This window comes from Triticum urartu, chromosome 1A, assembly GCF_056163025.1.
Source record: "Triticum urartu cultivar PI428250 chromosome 1A, HENAU_Tu73, whole genome shotgun sequence".
In the NCBI taxonomy this organism is placed as follows: domain Eukaryota; kingdom Viridiplantae; phylum Streptophyta; class Magnoliopsida; order Poales; family Poaceae; genus Triticum; species Triticum urartu.
Genome location: NC_141873.1, coordinates 552592354 through 552614269, shown reverse-complemented (window position 1 = coordinate 552614269; position 21916 = coordinate 552592354). Strand labels below are relative to the sequence as shown.

The 21916-nt window shown below is 45.6% G+C and overlaps 1 protein-coding gene and 1 pseudogene across 1 annotated transcript; both read right to left on the bottom strand.

The window, feature by feature from the left end:
• Nucleotides 1–2777: 2777 nt before the first annotated feature.
• LOC147992600 (uncharacterized) lies at nucleotides 2778–4195 on the bottom strand. The gene is given in 2 exon segments (XM_087539083.1): nucleotides 2778–3820; nucleotides 3823–4195. Coding segments are annotated over 2 exon segments (1416 nt in total).
• Nucleotides 4196–5019: 824 nt separating this feature from the next.
• On the bottom strand, nucleotides 5020–6805 carry LOC147992599 (uncharacterized; annotated as a pseudogene).
• Between the last annotated feature and the right edge of the window lie 15111 nt (nucleotides 6806–21916).

Below are 21916 nucleotides of genomic sequence, written 5' to 3'. Positions count from 1 at the left end.
GTCTCTTTTTGCGTCGGAAATAAGACAAAACTTACGGAACGTAAAATTACGATGCATTGATGGTAAAATAGAGGGGGGTAAAGAATAACTATATATATATATATATATATATATATATATATATATATATATATATATATATATATATATATATATATATATATATATATATATATCTGTGTGTGTGTGTGTGTGACGGTTAGCAGGCTAACTGAATGCCATGATTTTCTCCTTGAGTATTTTCTCTCTCGAGGTTAGCTAGCTAATTGATTGCCTAGGGGCGCGTGAGGGAGTTTACAGTGAACCGGGGAGGTACAGTATTGTTTTGGTACGATACCAAAACGCTACAGTGGCTTTACATTACTTATTTTTTCCCAATATATCTAAAACGTCTCAACCTTTAGAATATCCTAAAATATAAGGTGTGTTATCTTCCTCCTCCCGCCGGCAATCTGTCTCTCCTCTCTCCCTCTCTACCTCCCTCCCCCCTCTCTCTCTCTCTTGGTTAGCGAGCTAACTTTTTTTTAAAGGTACGTCAATGGTGTACCTTAGCTTTATAAACGGGAGAAAGATATGTATAAGGGTTTACATCAACGCTAGGTAGGCCTCCTACATAGTCCTACCACAGCCTCCTAACACAACCCAAAGCCTACTACTCACAAAACATAGCTACTCCGGTCGCTCCAGCCCTAGTCCACATCTCTAGTTCTTGCCAGATCAGGTCCACTGTGCCCCCTGCGTTCTGCAAGTCCGTTCTGCCAAACACCCTTCCGTTGCGCTGCTTTCATAAGTTCCAGCATACCGATGTGACAACAGAGTCGAAACCCTTCCGATGCAATTTTGGCATCTGTTTCCTCACTTCTGACCACCATCTCCCAATACTATCTTGAGTCGAGGGACATAAAGCCAGGTCAATCCCCATTCTGTCAAAGCACATGTACCAGACTTGCCGAGCAAAAACACATTGCAGCAAAATATGGTCAACAGTATCTTCCTCCTGTTCACAAGGGAAACACGGTGATCTCTCCTCCTGCAGTCCATGTCTCCATCTCCTGTCCGAGGTCCAGAGCCTGTACTGGATGGCTAGCCACATGAATAGTTTGCAGATTAGTGGTGCCCAACACTTCCAGATTGCAGCGTGATGTTGGAATCTAACCCCTCCAATACACATCATCTTGTATGCCGAGGAGGCCGTGTATTTTCCATCCCTGTTCCATTCCCACACAGGTTTATCCTCCGTGTCCGGCACCAGTTGTACCTCCAACAAAATCTCCCACAACCTGATGAATTGTGCCAAACCCTCCGTGTCCAGCTCTCCGCCAATATCCTCCATCCAAGCATGCATCCATAATGCATCTCTCACACATCTTCTGTTGGCAGTTTGTGTCCTGACCTGACGAGAGACCAGTGGAGCCAGCTCCTTAACTGTTGCACCATTGATCCAACGATCCGTCCAGAAAAGCACCTTTGTGCCCGCACCAAGTTGCCACTTCACCAGGCTGCCAAATGCCGCACAGACCTATTTATCAGGTTTCCAGTTCAGCCCCTGCCATGGTCTCGACTCATCGGTTCTCGAAAGCCATGCCCACCTAAGCCTGAGAGCTATCCCTTGCTTGTGTAAATCAATGACACCAAGCCCTCCCAGCTCTTTTGGACGACACACTCTGTTCCATGATACCAGTCATCTACCTCCATGTACCTCTTCTGATCCGGCCCAAAAAAATGTCCGGCATCCTTTGTCAATTCTCTCCAATGCCCACTTTGGCGCCTCGGCCACGATCAGATGATGCGTTGCCCTAGCTCTCATAACCTGGTTGACCAAAATCAGTCTCCCTGGTCGTGTCACCAATTCTCTTTGCCATCCAGGAAGGATGTGCAGCGCTGCATCAACCATTGGTTGTCACTCCGATCGCTTCAACTGCTTAATGCTCAACTACAAGCCAAGATACTTGCATGGAAATGACTCCATCTTCCATGGCAGAGCATCCCTGACCAGCTGCTCATCCTCTAGTTCAGCCCTTATCATGATTGCCGCCGACCTCGCATAGTTGATCTTCAGTCCCGAAGCTTCTCCAAAAATGCCAAACACTTCTCGCACAAAGTGCAGGTCCAGGATGGTTGGCTTTATAAACAAGATCACATCATCAGCGTACAGTGATAACCTCTGCAACGGGCTGCATCCAGTCATTGTGCTTAACACCTCGGAGTCATGAGCCTTGATAATAATATTGGTAAGAACGTCCATTGCTATAACAAAAGCAAAGGTGAGATAGAATCCCCTTGCCGAAGGCCCTTAGCATGCATGAACTTAGCTCCGGCCGATCCATCCACAATCACTCTGGAACTAGCCGACGTGAGTAGAGTGGCAACCCAATCAATCCATCTCTCCGAACAGCCTTTAGCTCGCAACACCTCGAAAAGGAAAGGCCATGAGAGTGAGTCGAATGCCCTCGATATGTCCAGCTTCAGCATGACACCTTTGGCCTTTCTCTTGTGCAACCTACGTGCCATTTGTCGTACTAGCAGGAAGTTGTCATGTATATTCCCGCCTTTGATGAACGCCGACTGATTAATATCCACCAAATCTCCCATCCTCGGTCTCAATCTCTTCGCCATAAGCTTGGAAGCAATCTTTGGCATACTGTGAACTAAACTTATCGGCCGAAAATCGTTAATGCCGCATGCCTCTGGTGACTTCGGGATTAGAGTTATGAGTGCTTGGTTAAGCCTCCCAAACCCAACTCCATTGCCAATGAACAACTTATGTAGAGCCGCAATCAGGTCTCCCTTGACAATCTCCCAAGCTTTTTGAAACCATCCGGGCCCAGCGCCTTATCCGACGGCATCTCTTTTATAACAGCCCAAATTTCCGCCTCCGAGAATACTAAGTCTTGCTCAGATAAGTCCACCGCTGTCACATCCAGAGAGGCCAAGTCCAAAGTATGCTCCCTGGCCACGTCCCTGCCTAGGAGAGCTTTGTAAGCATTAAGGAAGGCCTCCTCTTTGCCAGCTTGATCAGCAATGACTTGTCCATCCACATGTATAGCTGGGATGTAATTCTTCACTCTCCTTCCGTTGGCCACCAGATGAAAGAGTTTAGAGTTGGCATCACCTTCGTGCAGCCAGGTAATCCGAGATCTCTGGCGGGATATTGTTCTTTCTAGCGAAGCAAGACCTAGCACCAAGTGCTTGAGCCTACCCCTCATCCCACGCTCCTCTGTGGTCAGTAGACGTATTTCTTGAGCATAATCAAACTGAAAAATCACGAGGTTTGCAACAACAATCTGTAGCTTGATATTGCCCACTCTTTTCTGACCCCAAATCGCTAGGTTGTTGGTCGTGTTCCTGAGCAACGTGTCCAAATGATGGAATGGGTCCGTGATCTCCGGGTCACAAACCCAAGCCTCCTTCACAACCTCCAAAAAACCATCCATCTTGACCCAAAACTTCTCAAATTTGAATCTTTTCTTGTAGTGCATATGTTCTTCGAGAGATAGGTATAAGGGACAGTGGTCCGAAGTTGAGGTAGACAGAGCCTGCAGCAAGCATTTCGGATGGTCTAACTCCCAATCAATTGAGACAAATGCTCTATCAATCTTGGTCAGCGTCGGTGTCTCCCTTTCGCTACTCCACGTAAATCTACGCCCATGCAAGAATAGTTCCTTGAGCGCATTATCCTCCACAAACCTTTCAAACCTACTCATCATTCTCCGGTCCAAAAGGGCATTGTTCTTGTCAGCCGCATATAAAATCATGTTGAAATCTCCCCAAACCAGCCAAGGGCCAGGGCAAAGCTGTCACCTCGCCGCTAGCTCTTCCAAAATATGATCTTTTGGGCATCCTCTTGCGGTCCATACACCACTATGAGCCACCACGACGGTCCCTCCAAGGGAGAGACATATCCTGTTGTGAAGTTAGTATCGTTGACAAAGTTTGTCAATTGCACCTTCGTGGAATCCCACGCCACAAAGATCCCACCCCGAGTATCCGAAGCCGGCAAGTAGTAGAAGCCATCATAGACTGGCCCTAAACATTGCATTATTACAAATTGATCCACCGTCTCCAACTTAGTTTCTAGGATACAAATGATAGCTACCCATAGAGATTCTACAAATTCCCTAAGAGCCTTCTTTCTAGCGGGGCTATTGAGTCCCCTCACATTCCAACACACTAACTCCTGGTTGTTGTACGACATGGAAAGCGAGCGTTCCTTGTCCGTACCACCTCCCTGCTAGAGACCTAGACAGCCACCAGCTCACTGCTCTCCAGATCGGCTCCCAAGTTCAATGGAATTGCCTTGCCAAAGATAGTTGCGATCGCCCTCAACTGCTGCTCTTGCAGCGGTGAGTCAAACGCCTCTCTCAGTTGACCTAGCGCGTCCTCGAAGACCGCCAAATCATCACAATCAAACCCAAGTGTCTTGAGTAGGACCGATTCCGCTGCGGAGGCCTTGGACTTGCGTGGACCGCCCACACCAAGTGACCTGGTAGTGCATCATAGTGTAAACGGGTCCTGTCCAGGCCGGACGCCCCGCAATCCCTCGAATTCCTTGAGCAGGGGAGGTGCTAACTTCTTTAACAAACCCGCACAGAATGTCCTTGATATTGCCAAGTGCCACTTGCTCTTTAGTTGAAAGTCTCGCATCCGCACAGACCAGCTGGCCAGGGCTCGCATGCACGTTGCATGGCATGTTGCATGGACTCGACGTGGTTACATCACACGCAGTGGCCTCCGAACCCACCATTGGGTGCATGGGCACATCACCCAATGTAGTTGTCGCCACCACCAACTCGTTGCACGCCCCGGCTGTATCAGTCCGTAAAATATCCTCCACTGGGGCCCATCCACCAACCATCCGTTGGTCAGGTACCAGCTCCCATTCGACCCTGGTGCCGATGGGATTTTCTGCGCGTCCATAGTCTGGATGGCCAGCTGAGTGTTGGAGACCACTAGATCATCTGCCCGCAATTGATCCACCCTCGGGGATTGCTGCACTCCCAACTCCACCTGGGCCCCATGCTATGGGATCACCACCTCTGTCCCGGTCGGCTCCCCCACCTGCACCAATCCTATCTCCTCTGCACCAATCCCATCTCCTCTTCGTATCACCAAAGCTGTCGCAGCCAGCTCCACGGCCTGTGCCACCAGCTGATTGGTGCCCCTCGCCAACCCAGGGCCTGTAATTGGTCCGGAAGACTCGAGAACCTGGGTGGTTGTCCTGGTGCCATTGCCTTTGGTCTTCCCTCTCTCCTTTTCCAGCGAATCCGATGAAACCAGCCTGCCATCTGTCCTCAACAGATTCCTGCCCCTCATTGTGGACCGGGAAGGCACGTTTGAATTTGACTGCCTCACCGCCCTTGTCCCGTTGTCTGCTAACACTGGGGCCCCACCCGACCCCATTGGTGGGATTCTCCAATCCGATGGGCCCACCTGGCCCTCCAGCACCTGCCGGTACGATCTGCCAACGCCGTCAGCTCCAGCTCCAGACTGCCCCGCTGGCTGCCTGCCGGCGCCACGATCGTCGCAAACACCGCGCGTCCAGTGTTGAACCTGCCAATGCCCCTGGCGCCGAATCGCGAGACCTATCCAGCATGCCGCTTTGACCGCTGTCATCCTCCTCACCGTCTGCCCGTCCCCAGAGCTCCGGTGGTGTGAAATCCCACACTCTGCCAACATGAATGAACGTGGGATACTCAAGTAGTTGGCAGAAAGTTTCCCTTCGCTCCGCCGGGTTCAAACTCGCCGACGACGGCTCCGGCACCCAGAGACGGTGATACAATGGCACCTCCTTTGGATCCATGCACCACGCCCTGAGCTTGAAGAGCGACAAATCCTCTTTGCTCTCCGTTTTGGGTGCCAAGCTCTCAATCAAACAGGAGTTGCCTAGAAGCTCCACCGCCGTGTCCCTAGTCCCAGCATGGGACGGCACCCCTTCTATCATCAAGTCCACCTGCATCCTCATCAGCTTGGACTTTGCCTGCGCTTGCCTCAGCCAAGGCTTGATGAACAGCTGCACCCCTCCTTGGACGACGAATGGAGCAGCTAGAGCTTTGTTTCTGAACTCCTGTCCGGCAAACATCACCAGAAAGTCCTCCGGATGATACTTGTGCACCGAAAACCTGTGCCGCGGTATGTCAAGCTGCACCGATAAGATCTCCGCCGGCATATCACAGGTGACCCACGACCGTTGGCCCCCCACATACATCACCACCGACAACTACAGCCGGCGCTCCATGTCGTTCATCGCAGCAGAGCGCGGCAGGATGCAGACATCCACCACCGGCGACGGTGTCTCCGAGAGTAGCAGGTGATTGTTGGGCGCAACCGGCGAGGTAGGCGCCCTCGGCGCCCCCTGCCCAGGCTCCATCAACAACCTCCCACCATCCCGAGCCTGCCTCTTCGCCATCGGTTCAGCCCCAGCCACCGTGGCAATGACCGCCCGACGCAATTCCTCTGCCGAGATTGGACTCCTGGGTTGCGGACACTGCGATGAGACGTGTCCCGACATCCCACATCTGATGCACAACGGATTGTTCGTACAGTCTTGCCTCTGATGGCCCTCCTTGAAGCACCGAAAACACAGCCCATAGAGATCCGGCGGGATTTGCCTCCTCTCCAATGAGGTAGCAGAACCCGACCTACCGCGCACGCCAATCCCTTGTTGGCGCTGCAGAACACGACATCGCCGCCACATGGCCTTGCGAGAAGGCCCAGCTGGCTTGTGCCAGGCCGCCTCCATCCCCGGCGTGGCCGTCTCTGCCTGCGCCGCATCCGCCGACGAAGAGCGCGCCAAGGCAGAAGAGCCCGAAAGTAACTGCCATAATTTTCTCCTTGAGTATTTTCTCTCACATGGTTAGCGAGCTAACTGATTGCCTGGGGCGTAGGGATGGCAATGGGGCCCATACCTGCCAAATCCATGGGGATTTCATCTATTACGGGGCGGGGATGGGCGAAAAACTTCCCCATGGGATATTTACCGAACTAATTTATTTCCCATATGGTACAACGGAGATGGGGACAATATCCTATTCCCCAGACCCAATACCCATCGGGGACCCACCTTTTAACTATGACACTATGGTCAACCTTCAAATATTCATAAACAAACTTGTGAAAACAAAGAAAAAACCTTAAGAAAATGTGAACCATACCTCACATCCTCACCCCAGCTGCCACCACGACCAAGAAGTCAGTACGACCTATATCAACATTAGCAGAACAAGACAAAACCATGTATATATGTTGATTATAGTCTGTTATATTAAGTACTCCCTCCGTTTCTAAATATAAGTCTATTTAAATATTCCAATGCGGGCTACATAAGGAGCAAAATGAGTGAATCTACACTCTAAAATATTATATACATCCGTATGTAGTCCTTAATGAAATCTTGAAAAATACTTGTATTTAGGAACTAAGGAAGTATATGAGTATTTGTTTATGGGGATGGGGATGTTGGAAATATGCCCTAGAGGCAATAATAAATTGATTATTATTATATTTCCTTGTTCATGATAATCGTTTATTATCCATGTTAGAATTGTACTGATAGGAAACTCAGATACATGTGTGGATACATAGACAACACCATGTCCCTAGTAAGCCTCTAGTTGACTAGCTCGTTGATCAATAGATGGTTACGGTTTCCTAACCATGGACATTGGATGTCGTTGATAACGGGATCACATCATTAGGAGAATGATGTGATGGACAAGACCCAATCCTAAGCCTGGCACAAAGATCGTGTAGTTCGTATGCTAAAGCTTTTCTAATGTCAAGTATCATTTCCTTAGACCATGAGATTGTGCAACTCCCGGATACCGTAGGAATGCTTTGGGTGTATCAAACGTCACAACGTAACTGGGTGACTATAAAGGTGCACTACAGGTATTTCCGAAAGTGTCTGTTGGGTTGGCACGAATCGAGACTGGGATTTGTCACTCCGTGTAAGCGGAGAGGTATCTCTGGGCCCACTCGATAGGACATCATCATATGCGCAATGTGACCAAGGAGTTGATCACGGGATGATGTGTTACGGAACGAGTAAAGAGACTTGCCGGTAACGAGATTGAACAAGGTATCGGGATACCGACGATCGAATCTCGGGCAAGTATCGTGCCGATGGACAAAGGGAATTGCATACGGGATTGGTTAAGTCCTTGACATCGTGGTTCATCCGATGAGATCATCATGGAACATGTGGGAGCCAACATGGGTATCCAGATCCCGCTGTTGGTTATTGACCGGAGAGTCATCTCGGTCATGTCTGCATGTCTCCCGAACCCGTAGGGTCTACACACTTAAGGTTCGATGACGCTAGGGTTATAAAGGAAGTTTGTATGTGGTTACCGAATGTTGTTCGAAGTCCCGGATGAGATCTCGGACGTCAAGAGGAGTTCCGGAATGGTCCGGAGGTAAAGATTTATATATAGGAAGTCCTGTTTTGGTCACCGGAAAAGTTTCGGGTTTTATCGGTAACGTACCGGGACCACCGGGAGGGTCCCGGGGGTCCACCAAGTGGGGCCACAAGCCCCGGAGGGCTGCATGGGCCAAGTGTGGAAGGGGACCAGCCCCAGGTGGGCTGGTGCGCCCCCCCACCAAGGCCCAAGGCGCAAGGAAGAGGGGAAGGGGGAAACCCCTAGGGAAGATGGGCCCTAAGGCCCACCCTGGTGCGCCTCCCCCTCTCCCCTTCCCTTGGCCGCCCCTAGATGGGATCTAGGGGGCTGCCGCCACCCCTAGGGAGGGAACCCTAGGTGGGGGCGCAGCCCCTCCCCTTCCCCTATATATAGTTGAGGTTTGGGCTGCCCAATACACACGAGTTCCTCTCCCTGTTGGTGCAGCCCTACCCCTCTCCCTCCCCGTCTCTTGCGGTGCTTGGCGAAGCCCTGCTGGAGTACCACGCTCCTCCACCACCACCACGCCGTTGTGCTGCTGTTGGATAGAGTCTTCCTCAACCTCTCCCTCTCTCCTTGCTGGATCAAGGCATGGGAGACGTCACCGGGCTGTACGTGTGTTGAACGCGGAGGTGCCGTCCGTTCGGCACTAGGATCTCCGGTGATTTGGATCACGACGAGTACGACTCCTTCAACCTCGTTCTCTTGAATGCTTCCGCTTAGCGATCTACAAGGGTATGTAGATGCACTCTCCTTCCCCTCGTTGCTGATTTCTCCATAGATAGATCTTGGTGACACGTAGGAAAATTCTGAATTTCTGCTACGTTCCCCAACAGTGGCATCATGAGCTAGGTCTATGCGTAGTTACTATGCACGAGTAGAACACAAAGTAGTTGTGGGCGTTGATTTTGTTCAATATGCTTACTGTTACTAGTCCAATCTTGATTCGACGGCATTGTGGGATGAAGCGGCCCGGACCAACCTTACACGTACGCTTACGTGAGACCGGTTCCACCGACTGACATGCACTAGTTGCATAAGGTGGCTGGCGGGTGTCTGTCTCTCCCACTTTAGTCGGATCGGATTCGATGAAAAGGGTCCTTATGAAGGGTAAATAGCAATTGGCATATCACGTTGTGGTCTTTGCATAGGTAAGAAACGTTCTTGCTAGAAACCCATAGCAGCCACGTAAAACATGTAAACAACAATTAGAGGATGTCTAACTTGTTTTTGCAGGGTATGCTACGTGATGTGATATGGCCAAAGGATGTGATGAATGATATATGTGATGTATGAGATGATCATGTTCTTGTAATAGGAATCACGACTTGCATGTCGATGAGTATGACAACCGGCAGGAGCCATAGGAGTTGTCTTAATTTATTTATGACCTGCGTGTCAACATAAACGTCATGTAATTACTTTACTTTATTGCTAACTGTTAGCTGTAGTAGTAGAAGTAATAGTTGGCGAGACAACTTCATGAAGACACGATGATGGAGATCATGATGATGGAGATCATGGTGTCATGCCGGTGACGATGATGATCATGGAGCCCCGAAGATGGAGATCAAAAGGAGCAAAGTGACGATGGCCATATCATGTCACTATTTGATTGCATGTGATGTTTATCATGTTTATACATCTTATTTGCTTAGAACGACGGTAGTAAATAAGATGATCCCTCATTAAAATTTCAAGAAAGTGTTCCCCCTAACTGTGCACCGTTGCGAAAGTTCGTCGTTTCGAAGCACCACGTGATGATCGGGTGTGATAGATTCTTACGTTCGAATACAACGGGTGTTGACGAGCCTAGCATGTACAGACATGGCCTCGGAACACATGCAAAACACTTAGGTTGACTTGACGAGCCTAGCATGTACAGACATGGCCTCGGAACACAAGAGACCGAAAGGTCGAGCATGAGTCGTATGGTAGATACGATCAACATGAAGATGTTCACCGATGTTGACTAGTCCGTCTCACGTGATGATCAGACACGGCCTAGTTGACTCGGATCATGTAATCACTTAGATGACTAGAGGGATGTCTATCTGAGTGGGAGTTCATAAGATGAACTTAATTATCCTGAGCATAGTCAAAAGGTCTTCGCAAATTATGTCATAGCTCGCGCTTCAGTTCTACGTTTTAGATATGTTCCTAGAGAAAATTTAGTTGAAAGTTGATAGCAGCAATTATGCGGACTAGGTCCGTAAACTGAGGATTGTCCTCATTGCTTCATAGAAGGCTTATGTCCTTAATGCACCGCTCAGTGTGCTGAACCTCGAACGTCGTCTGTGGATGTTGCGAACATCTGACATACACGTTTTGATAACTACGTGATAGTTCAGTTAAACGGTTTAGAGTTGAGGCACCGAAGACGTTTTGAAACGTCGCGAAACATATGAGATGTTTTGAGGGCTGAAATTGGGATTTCAGGCTCGTGCCCACGTCAAGAGGTATAAGACCTCCGACGATTTTCTTAGCCTGCAAACTAAGGGAGAAAAGCTCAATTGTTGAACTTGTGCTCAAATTGTCTGAGTACAACAATCATTTGAATCGAGTGGGAGTTGATCTTCCAGATGAGACAGTGATGGTTCTCCGAAGTCATTACCACCAAGCTGCTAGAGCTTCGTGATGAACTATAATATATCGGGGACATATATGATGATCCTTGAGATATTCGCGATGTTTGACACCACAAAAGTAGAAATCAAGAAGGAGCATCAATTGTTGATGGTTGGTGAAACCACTAGTTTCAAGAAGGGCAAGGGCAAGAAGGGATACTTCATGAAACGGCAAATCAGCTGCTGCTCTAGTGAAGAAACCCAAGGTTGAACCCAAACCCGAGACTAAGTGCTTCTGTAATAAGGAGAACAGTCACTGAAGCAGAACCACCCTAGATACTTGGTAGATGAGAAGGCTGGCAAGGTCGACAGAAGTATATTGGATATGCATTATAATGTGTACTTTACTAGTACTCCTAGTAGCACCAAGGTATTAGATACCGGTTCGGTTGCTAAGTGTTAGTAACTCGAAACAAAAGGCTACGGAATAAACGGAGACTAGCTAAAAGGTGAGATGACGATATGTGTTGGAAGTATTTCCAAGGTTGATCAAATATCGTACGCTCCCTCTACCATCGAGATTGGTATTAAAACCTAAATAATTTTTATTTGGTGTTTGCATTGAGCATAGACATGATTGGATTATGTCTATCGCGATATGGTTATTCATTTAAGGAGAATAATGGTTACTCTGTTTATTTGAATGATACCTTCAATGGTCTTGCACCTAAAATGAATGGTTTATTGAATCTCGATCGTAGTGATACACATGTTCATGCCAAAAGATATAAGATAGTAATGATAGTACCACCTACTTGTGGCACTGCCACTTAAGTCATATCGGTATAAAACGCATGAAGAAGCTCCATGTTGATGGATCTTTGGGCTCACTCGTTTTTGAAAAGTTTGAGACATGCGAACCATGTCTATTGGTGTATATGCATGAAGAAACTCCATGCAAATGGACCATTTGGACTCACTTGATTTTGAATCACTTGAGACATGCAAATCATACCACATGGGTAAGATGACTGAAAGCCTCGGTTTCAGTAAAATGGAACTAGAAAGCAACTTGTTGGAAGTAATGCATTTTGATGTGTGCAGTCCAATGAGTGCTGAGGCATGTAGTGGATATCGTTATGTTCTTACTTCACAGATGATTTGAGTAGATGTTGAGTATATTTACTTGATGAATCACGAGTCTGAATTATTGAAAGGTTCAAGTAATTTCAGGGTGAAGTTGAAAGATCATCGTGACAAGAGGATAAAATATCTATGATATGATCATAGAGATGAATATCTGAATTACGAGTTTGGCACAGAATTAAGACATTGTGGAAATTGTTTCACAACTAATACAGCCTGGAACACCATAGTGTGATGGTGTGTCCGAACATCATAACTGCACCCTATTGGATATGATGCATACCATGATGTCTCTTATCGAATTACCACGATAGTTTATGGGTTAGGCATTAGAGACAACCACATTCACTTTAAATAGGGCACCACGTAATTCCGATGAGATGACACCGTATGAACTATGGTTTAAAGAAACCTAAGCTGTCATTTCTTAAAAGTTTGGGGCTGCGACGCTTATGTGGAAAAGTTTCAGGCTGATAAGCTCGAACCCAAAGCGGATAAATGCATCTTCATAGGACACCCAAAACATTGGGTATACCTCCTGTCTCAGATCCGAAAGCAATAAGGGATTGTTTCTGGAATCGGGTCCTTTCTCGAGGAAAAGTTTCTCTCAAAAGAATTGAGTGGGAGGATGGTGGAGACTTGATGAGGCTATTAAACCGTCTCTTCAACTAGTGTGTGGCAGGGCACAGGAAGTTGTTCCTGTGGCACCTACACCAATTGAAGTGGAAGCTTATGATAGTGATCATGAAACTTCAGATCAAGTCACTCCCAAACCTCGTAGGACGACAAGGATGCGTACTACTTCAGAGTGGTACGTAATCCTGTCTTGGAAGTCATGTTGCTAGACAACAATGAACCTACGAGCTATGGAGAAGCGGTGGTGGGCCTGGATTCTGATAAATGGCTCGAGGCCATATAATCCGAGAGAGGATCCATATATGAAAACAAAGTGTAGACTTTGGAAGAACTACTTGATGGTCGTAAGGCTGTTAGGTACATATGGATTTTAAAAGGAAGACGGACAATGATGGTAAGTATCACCATTAAGAAAGCTCGACTTGTCGTTAAGATGTTTTCCGACAAGTTCAAGGAGTTGACTACGATGAGACTTTCTCACTCGTAGCGATGCTAAGAGTCTGTTGGAATTATATTAGCAATTACTGCATTATTTATGAAATCTTGCAGATAGGATGTCAAAACATTGTTTCCTCGACGATTTTTGAGGAAAGGTTGTATGTGATACAACCGGAAGGTTTTGTCAATCCTGAAAGATGCTAATAAGTATGCAAAGCTCCAGCAATCCTTCCAAGGACTGGAGTAAGCATCTCGGAGTTGGAATATACGCTTTGATGATGATCAAAGATTTTGGGTGTATACAAAGTTTATGAGAAACTTGTAATTCCAAAGAAGTGAGTGGGAGCACTATAGAATTCTGATGAGTATATGTTGTTAACATATTGTTGATCGGAAATGATGTAGAATTTCTGGAAAGCATGCAGAGTTATTTGAAAAGTGTTTTTCAATGGAAAACCTGGATTAGGCTACTTGAGTATTGAGCATTAAGATCTATAAGGATAGATCAAAACGCTTAATAGTACTTTCAAATGAATACAAACCATGACAAAATTTTGAAGGAGTTCAAAATGGATCGGCAAAGAAGGAGTTCTTGGCTGTGTTATAAGGTGTGAACATTGAGTAAGACTCGAAACCTGACCGCGGCAGAATAGAGAGAAAGGACGAAGGTCGTCCCCTATGCTTAAGACGTAGGCTCTACAGTATGCCATGCTGAGTACCGCACCTGAAGTGTGCCTTGCCATGAGTCAGTCAAGGGGTACAAGAGTGATCCAAGAATGGATCACAGGACAGCAGTCAAAGTTATCCTTAGTAACTAGTGGACTAAGGAATTTTCTCGATTATGGAAGTGGTAAAAGAGTTCGTCGTAAAGGGTTACGCCGATGCAAACTTTGACACTAATCCAGATTATTCTGAGTAGTAAACTGGATTCGTATAGTAGAACAGTTATTTGGAATAGCTCCAAATAGAACGTGGTAGCTGCATCTAGGAGATGACAAAGAGATTTGTAAAGCACAAACGGATCTGAAAGATTCAGACCCGTTGACTATAACATCTCTCACAAGCATAACATGATCAAACCCAGAACTCATCGAGTGTTAATCACATGGTAGTGTGAACTAGATTATTGACTCTAGTAAACTCTTTGGGTGTTAGTCACATGGGGATGTGACCTTGAGTGTTAATCACATATCGATGTGAACTGGATTATTGACTCTAGTGCAAGTGGGAGACTGTTGGAAATATGCCCTAGAGGCAATAATAAATTAATTATTATTATATTTCCTTGTTCATGATAATCGTTTATTATCCATGCTAGAATTGTATTGATAGGAAACTCAGATACATGTGTGGATACATAGACAACACCATGTCCCTAGTAAGCCTCTAGTTGACTAGCTCGTTGATCAATAGATGGTTACGGTTTCCTAACCATGGACATTGGATGTCGTTGATAACGGGATCACATCATTAGGAGAATGATGTGATGGACAAGACCCAATCCTAAGCCTAGCACAAGATCATGTAGTTCGTATGCTAAAGCTTTTCTAATGTCAAGTATCATTTCCTTAGACCATGAGATTGTGCAACTCCCGGATACCGTAGGAATGCTTTGGGTGTGCCAAACGTCACAACGTAACTGGGTGGCTATAAAGGTGCACTACGGGTATCTCTGAAAGTGTCTGTTGGGTTGGCACGAATCGAGACTGGGATTTGTCACTCCGTGTAAACGGAGAGGTATCTCTGGGCCCACTCGGTAGGACATCATTATAATGTGCACAATGTGACCAAGGAGTTGATCACGGGATGATGTGTTACGGAACGAGTAAAGAGACTTGCCGGTAACGAGATTGAACAAGGTATCGGGATACCGACGATCGAATCTCAGGCAAGTATCGTGCCGATGGACAAAGGGAATTGCATACGGGATTGATTAAGTCCTTGACATCGTGGTTCATCCGATGAGATCATCGTGGAACATGTGGGAGCCAACATGGGTATCCAGATCCCGCTGTTGGTTATTGACCGGAGAGTCATCTCGGTCATGTCTGCATGTCTCCCGAACCCGTAGGGTCTACACACTTAAGGTTCGATGACGCTAGGGTTATAAAGGAAGTTTGTATGTGATTACCGAATGTTTTTCGGAGTCCCGGATGAGATCCCAGACGTCACAAGGAGTTCCGGAATGGTCCGGAGGTAAAGATTTATATATAGGAAGTCCTGTTTTGGTCACCGGAAAAGTTTCGGGTTTTATCGGTAACGTACCGGGACCACCGGGAGGGTCCCGGGGGTCCACCAAGTGGGGCCACAAGCCCCGGAGGGCTGCATGGGCCAAGTGTGGAAGGGGACCAGCCCCAGGTGGGCTGGTGCGCCCCCCCACCAAGGCCCAAGGCGCAAGGAAGAGGGGAAGGGGGCAAACCCTAGGGAAGATGGGCCCTAAGGCCCACCCTGGTGCGCCTCCCCCTCTCCCCTTCCCTTGGCCGCCCCTAGATGGGATCTAGGGGGCTGCCGCCACCCCTAGGGAGGGAACCCTAGGTGGGGGCGCAGCCCCTCCCCTTCCCCTATATATAGTTGAGGTTTGGGCTGCCCAATACACACGAATTCCTCTCCCTGTTGGTGCAGCCCTACCCCTCTCCCTCCCCGTCTCTTGCGGTGCTTGGCGAAGCCCTGCTGGAGTACCACGCTCCTCCACCACCACCACGCCGTTGTGCTGCTGTTGGATAGAGTCTTCCTCAACCTCTCCCTCTCTCCTTGCTGGATCAAGGCATGGGAGACGTCACCGGGCTGTACGTGTGTTGAACGCGGAGGTGCCGTCCGTTCGGCACTAGGATCTCCGGTGATTTGGATCACGACGAGTACGACTCCTTCAACCCCGTTCTCTTGAACGCTTCCGCTTAGCGATCTACAAGGGTATGTAGATGCACTCTCCTTCCCCTCGTTGCTGGTTTCTCCATAGATAGATCTTGGTGACACGTAGGAAAATTTTGAATTTCTGCTACGTTCCCCAACAGGGGACCCTAATGGGGCCCTGTTCCCCACTGGGGCATGGGTGTGGGGAAATTTCAGGGGCGCGCGAGGGAGTTTACGGTGGAGCTGAAAAAGGACTGATCAACCAGGGTAGGTAGAGGAGATAATGGAGGATTCCTCGCCTCCTGTAACTGTACTAGTCAATGTGTACGTGCAATGCACGTTAATTTGGAAGTATATATTAAGTGAATGTGGATATTAAGTAGAAAATTATTTGCGTGTTATTATGTGATTAATACTATATTTGACATGAAATTAACTGCACGCTAAACGTGTTGAGCGCTCGACATTAAAGCAATCTAGATTGTTGGATTGACATGATTTGACGGCCAAGATTAATTGAACCTGTTCATTTGTTTTTTTATATTGGTATACATATAGATATAGATATAGATGACACAGAAACAGTCACTGTGTGCTAATTTTTGTGCGAAAAACTAAGATGCCTAACATAACATAATGGGAAGGAGGGAGTACCTCTGTTTAGTTGTACTACAAATGGGCCGACCAAGTTGGATTGCCCAAGTGCGAAACCACGACTTCTTCACACACATGTGCGTCCTATAGGGGGGATCCTCAGACGACATGTAGTTCCTACGCAAGTGCAAGGATCTTGTAGGGAGCAACTAATTAACGAGCGCTCCTTCGGAGCCTCGCAACGATTAGCGTCACTTGGCGCGCTCTTAGTCATTCGCCATGTGTCGCGTTCTGAATGCTTTCTTCGGATTTTAATTTTTTTATTTTTCTGCATGCGTTTTCGGCTTTTTAAACAGTTTTTTCGGGGGTTTTTCGACGTTTTGGTTTTTCCCTGGTCTTTGTTAGCATTTTGATCAAAAAAAATTCGAATTCTTTTTTCGCGAAAAAACGCGTTTTCTTTTTTTTCCTTTCGTGGAAGTCACGGTTTTTCTTTCGTGAGAGGCACGGTTGTGCTTTAGCGAGAGTCACGGCCGTACCTCTCGGAAACGAAAAAAACGCGTTTTTTTTTCTTTCGCGAGAGTCACGGCCGTGCCACTCGGAAAGGGAAAAGCAAAACGAGTTTTCTGTTTTTTTTTTCATTCGCGAGAGTCACGGTTTTGCTTTCGCGAGAGTCACGGTTTTGCTTTCGTGAGAGGCACGGTTGTGCTTTCGCGAGAGTTACGGCCGTGCCTCTCGGAAATGGAAAAAAATGTGTTTTCTGTTTTTTTTCCTTACACGAGAGTCACGGTTTTGCTTCCACGAGAGGCACGGTTGTGATTTTGCGAGAGGCACGGACGTGCCTCTTTCGGAAAGGAAAAAAAAACGTGCTCTCGGTTCGGTTTTTTCGCCCGATTTTTTTCGTCTGATTTTTTTTGTGAAAAAAAAAGTTCGTTAAACCTATCAACATGGGATCTAGTTTTGAAGATCTCGACGCAAGAAATCCAATAATGAAAACGATTCGAGATTTGGACGCATGGTTTAAGAGATAAAACGTTTTGAATAAACGGATCTATGAAGAATGGGAAAACTCCCAGATTGCGACAAGTGGCGCGCTACATATGCGCCACTTGTCGTGACCTGGGAAAGTGAAATGTTCTTTGCAATGGGTATTCCTTAATTACTGATTTCGGACCTTGTACATATACAAGATCAGGCCTAGCGGGCCAAGAAATGAAGGGGCCTCTGGAAATAATGGGCCATACCCAAGTAGTGCGGAGGCAGGGGAGCATCTTTTGTCTCGCTTTTGTGCGAGATGAAAGAAAGCGGTAGCCTCTGGCGCTTCCTTAATGGGCTGGCCCAGCATGGGAGGAGCGTCGACTTATTTTTTACTTTTATTTATATTTTTGAAATGGTATATATTAAGAAACATTCATCACGTTTTTAAAAAAATGTTCATGATGTGTTGAAAAAACTGTTTGTGCAACTTTTCAAATGTCGATAACATTCAAAAAGATGTTCCTCACATATAAAAAAATTATACAATGTAAAGGAAAGTTCATGTAATTTAAGAATCAACTATTCAAAAGATATGACATTTTTAAAATGTTTATATAATGTAATAATGTAGTTTAACATAAATTTTATCATCCAAAAAAATTGGGGTGTATTTGAAAAAATCTTAACACATATTAGAGTTTTTCCAAAACATTTTTTGAAAAACCATTCATCATGTATTTAAAAAATATTCAACATGCAAAAAATGTTCCAAATGTATATGAAAAATGTAGAGCATGTATTGTAAAAAGTAAAGAAGTATTACAAAAATTAAAAAGGATGATAAAACAAGAGAACCGACAAAGAAATACATAGGACCAAAATGAAAAGAAAAGGTGATCAAAACGACACAAAGAACACAAAGAACAAAAGAAAAGAAAACACGAAAGCTTCAGAAAACTTGTCTCAACTAGTCAAGAAGCCTCCTAAAACCACCTCCACGAACCCATTAAACCCATTAAGTGTCGCGTGAAGGGAGGCCAACCAGCTATGCCACGTGGCGCAACCTAGTTGGCCGTGGTGAAATCTTTTTTGGATATTATTTATAGATTAAGGTGAGAGGGATTTTTTTTAAATGTTTTTTCCTTTTTTACATGGAGGTGATGACCCTCATATATATATATTTTTAAATGGAGGGCTACACAAAATGGCGTTCGCTGATGGGTTGCATTGATTTTTTTGATGCCCCAACCACTAGTATAGGGGAATATGTGAGATATAGCTCCCGTGCAGGAAGAGTGTAGTAGGAGCGAGTGGAGAGATGTTTCGCGAGGTCCTAATCGCGTCGCCTACAGCAGGCAGCGCCGCTTGGAACAGCAACACGCCAACAGTGGAGGTGGCATCCGCTGGAGACTCACATGCGCCACTGCTATGATCCTCAGCCGGTGACACCCATCTCTGATTCCAAAGAACAGGGGAATCATTTTAAGAAGGGCTTATGAAATTGCAGGTGGAATATGAGATTGTGCTTGAAAGTCGAAACTTCAATTTTTTATAGACTCTGTTCCAAGTTGGCATAATCTTAGTGTATTTTGATGAATATACACATGTCATCCTCAACCATGGTTGTTCAAAATTTTCATCTCCAAGCTTCATAGATCAGGTCATCTCGTCCAGGTTTTAGATTGAACAATACAATTTTGCATCATTGTCGCAACGAAATCTCAAGGCCCCTATTTGACACACACACACACACACACACACACACACACACACACACACACACACGCATGCACGCACGCACGCACACACACAAGCATGCCCGCATGCACGCACGCACACACACACACATACACAAGCATGCCCGCACGCGCACACACACACAAACACACACAAAGCACGCCCGCACGCGCGCTCGCGCACACACACACAAATCCGGAACTCCAATTTTTATAGCCTTCGTTTCGAATTGGCATATTCTTAGTGTATTCTGATAAATACACAGGTGACAAATGTTTTGGATTTTTTTCTCTAAATGCACGCGCTTGAAAGGCTTTTAAAACAAATGGATCATTGCATATCAATAGCCAAAAGCAATTAATGGTACACTATCTACACTGTTGGCCTTTTATGTTTATATGGTTCATTTGGTAAAGCACCGCTCACTCTATCCAGATTTGTAAGACGGACACGGGATTTTTGGTGTGTAGTTTGATTAGTGAAATGTCTATTATATACCACTAAAAATGTATCATATGATTTTTCATCGAGTTAAAATTTGTGAATATATAATTTTTTTGACATGGTATCAAACACATTTTTAGTCAAACTAAAACCTAAAAATCCATGTCCGTCTTGTAAACCGGAAGAGAGAAGTGCATACTTTAACCCCCAACTTCAATACTATCTGCATTATTACAACTCCTAACTCTTAAAACCGGCCAGGATTGAACCCTCCCCTCCCTACGTTAGCAAAAAAAATTCTAGAAAAAAAATGTAAAATCCAGGAAAAAAAGTTTTGCAGAATGAAAGAAAACTATAAAATCAAAAAATAAATTTCAGAATTCTGGAAAATCGGAAAAAAATGAGGTTGTTTTCTAAAAATTCTGAAGGAAAAAGTTCAAAATTCTGTAAAAATTGCAAAATCGGAAAAAAGTTTCGGGGCTATTTTCTGAAAATTATGGAAAAAAGTAAACTGTATACAAACTTTTTCCTTGGTTTTTTTATTTTACTGATTTGCTTTTTGGAAATTTTGATTTTTTTGCTGACTGGACATGTTGGTGAATGGGTCAAAATTGGTCAATGGGGAGTGGATGGTTGAATCCTAGCCGGTTTTAAGAGTTCGGGGTTGTAATGCAAACGATATTAGAGTTGGGGGTTGTAAATCTCTACTCCTAAAAGGGGAGTTGGTAGGCTGATACGCACAGTTTATTTTCGTCTCCATGATGCCAATTCAATTCAATTACGTAAACATTAGGTAATTAAGAATTCATAAGTCACATTATATGTGAGACAACCTTCTTAAAAGACAGATGGAAGGACATTAATTAGAGAGGAAATCAATTCCATGTTTATATTAGTTAGGACATTAGTTTCATGTTAATTATATGGTTGCATTTTTACGTTATATATGATAGAATATTAATTGCATGCTAAACATTTTGAGCGTTCATGGAGCAACCTAGGTCGTTGGGATGATATTGTTAGGAGATTAATTGGATTTGTCTTTTTTTTGTTTTTTGTATTGATATTGTTCGATGGCGAATGGTGCGAGCGGTCGAGTCAGGAGCGCCATGTGATGGGGGCGGGCATGGCGGGCCGACAACGCATGTTTGTTGGCGGCGACACGAGCATGGGGATACGATGCAGATAGAGGTTTCTTTTATGGTGTTATGAAAATTCCGGCCGATGTGATGATTTTATTTTCTAATTAAGGTGCAATGATTCCTATCAAGGTGTTGTGGAGATGATTAAAATTAATTACTCCCTCCATCCCATATGTAAATGTCTTACATTATGGGATAGATGAAGTAGTAAATATGTGAATTTGATGTGATACAATATGAGGGTAATTCGGTCCATTGATGGATGATGAATATATGGTTGAGATACAATATTTCTACCTTAACTCGTTTGTTTAATAGTAATGGAAATGGAGATAGACATCATTATGTTTACTATTGAATCACAATCACAATTTTTCCTTTAATAATAACGGAGCAGAGATGTGCATTTTTTTTCCAAAACGATAAATGCCACACGTGTGGCATGAAGTAACACCGTCCTGGCGTTTTTACAACTAAAATTGTCATTAAAAAAATCCCGAAAAACTAAAACTTGTCATGCTTCACAACTAAAGTTGCCATCAAAAAACGTCAGGCGAAAATGTTTCCCGCCACACGTGTGACCCTTACCAAGGTCCTTCTTTTTTGTTAGTCTATAACAAACCAAATAATCATGAGTGGACATGCGGCCACGCGGGGTCGGTATCCACACCGCATGTTGCCGCGTGATTCGTACAAACTGAATACCCACAGGCAGTATAATGATTTCCGTCTCACCATATAGCATTCAGTATAGCGTGTATTTGCATCTGACACATGCAGCATGTCAGTTGCATCTGACACATGCAATTAACCACTCACCCGTTACAACGGCTATCTGCAGCATGCTCCTCTCCTTTCTCCTCTTTAAATCACTCTGGCCTTCTTCTTCTTCCCCTGCCCAATTTTGTTCCACTCTATTCTCTCTCTCTCTCTCTCACACACACACACGCGCGCGCGCAAGCACACGCACACACGCGCACACACGCACACACGC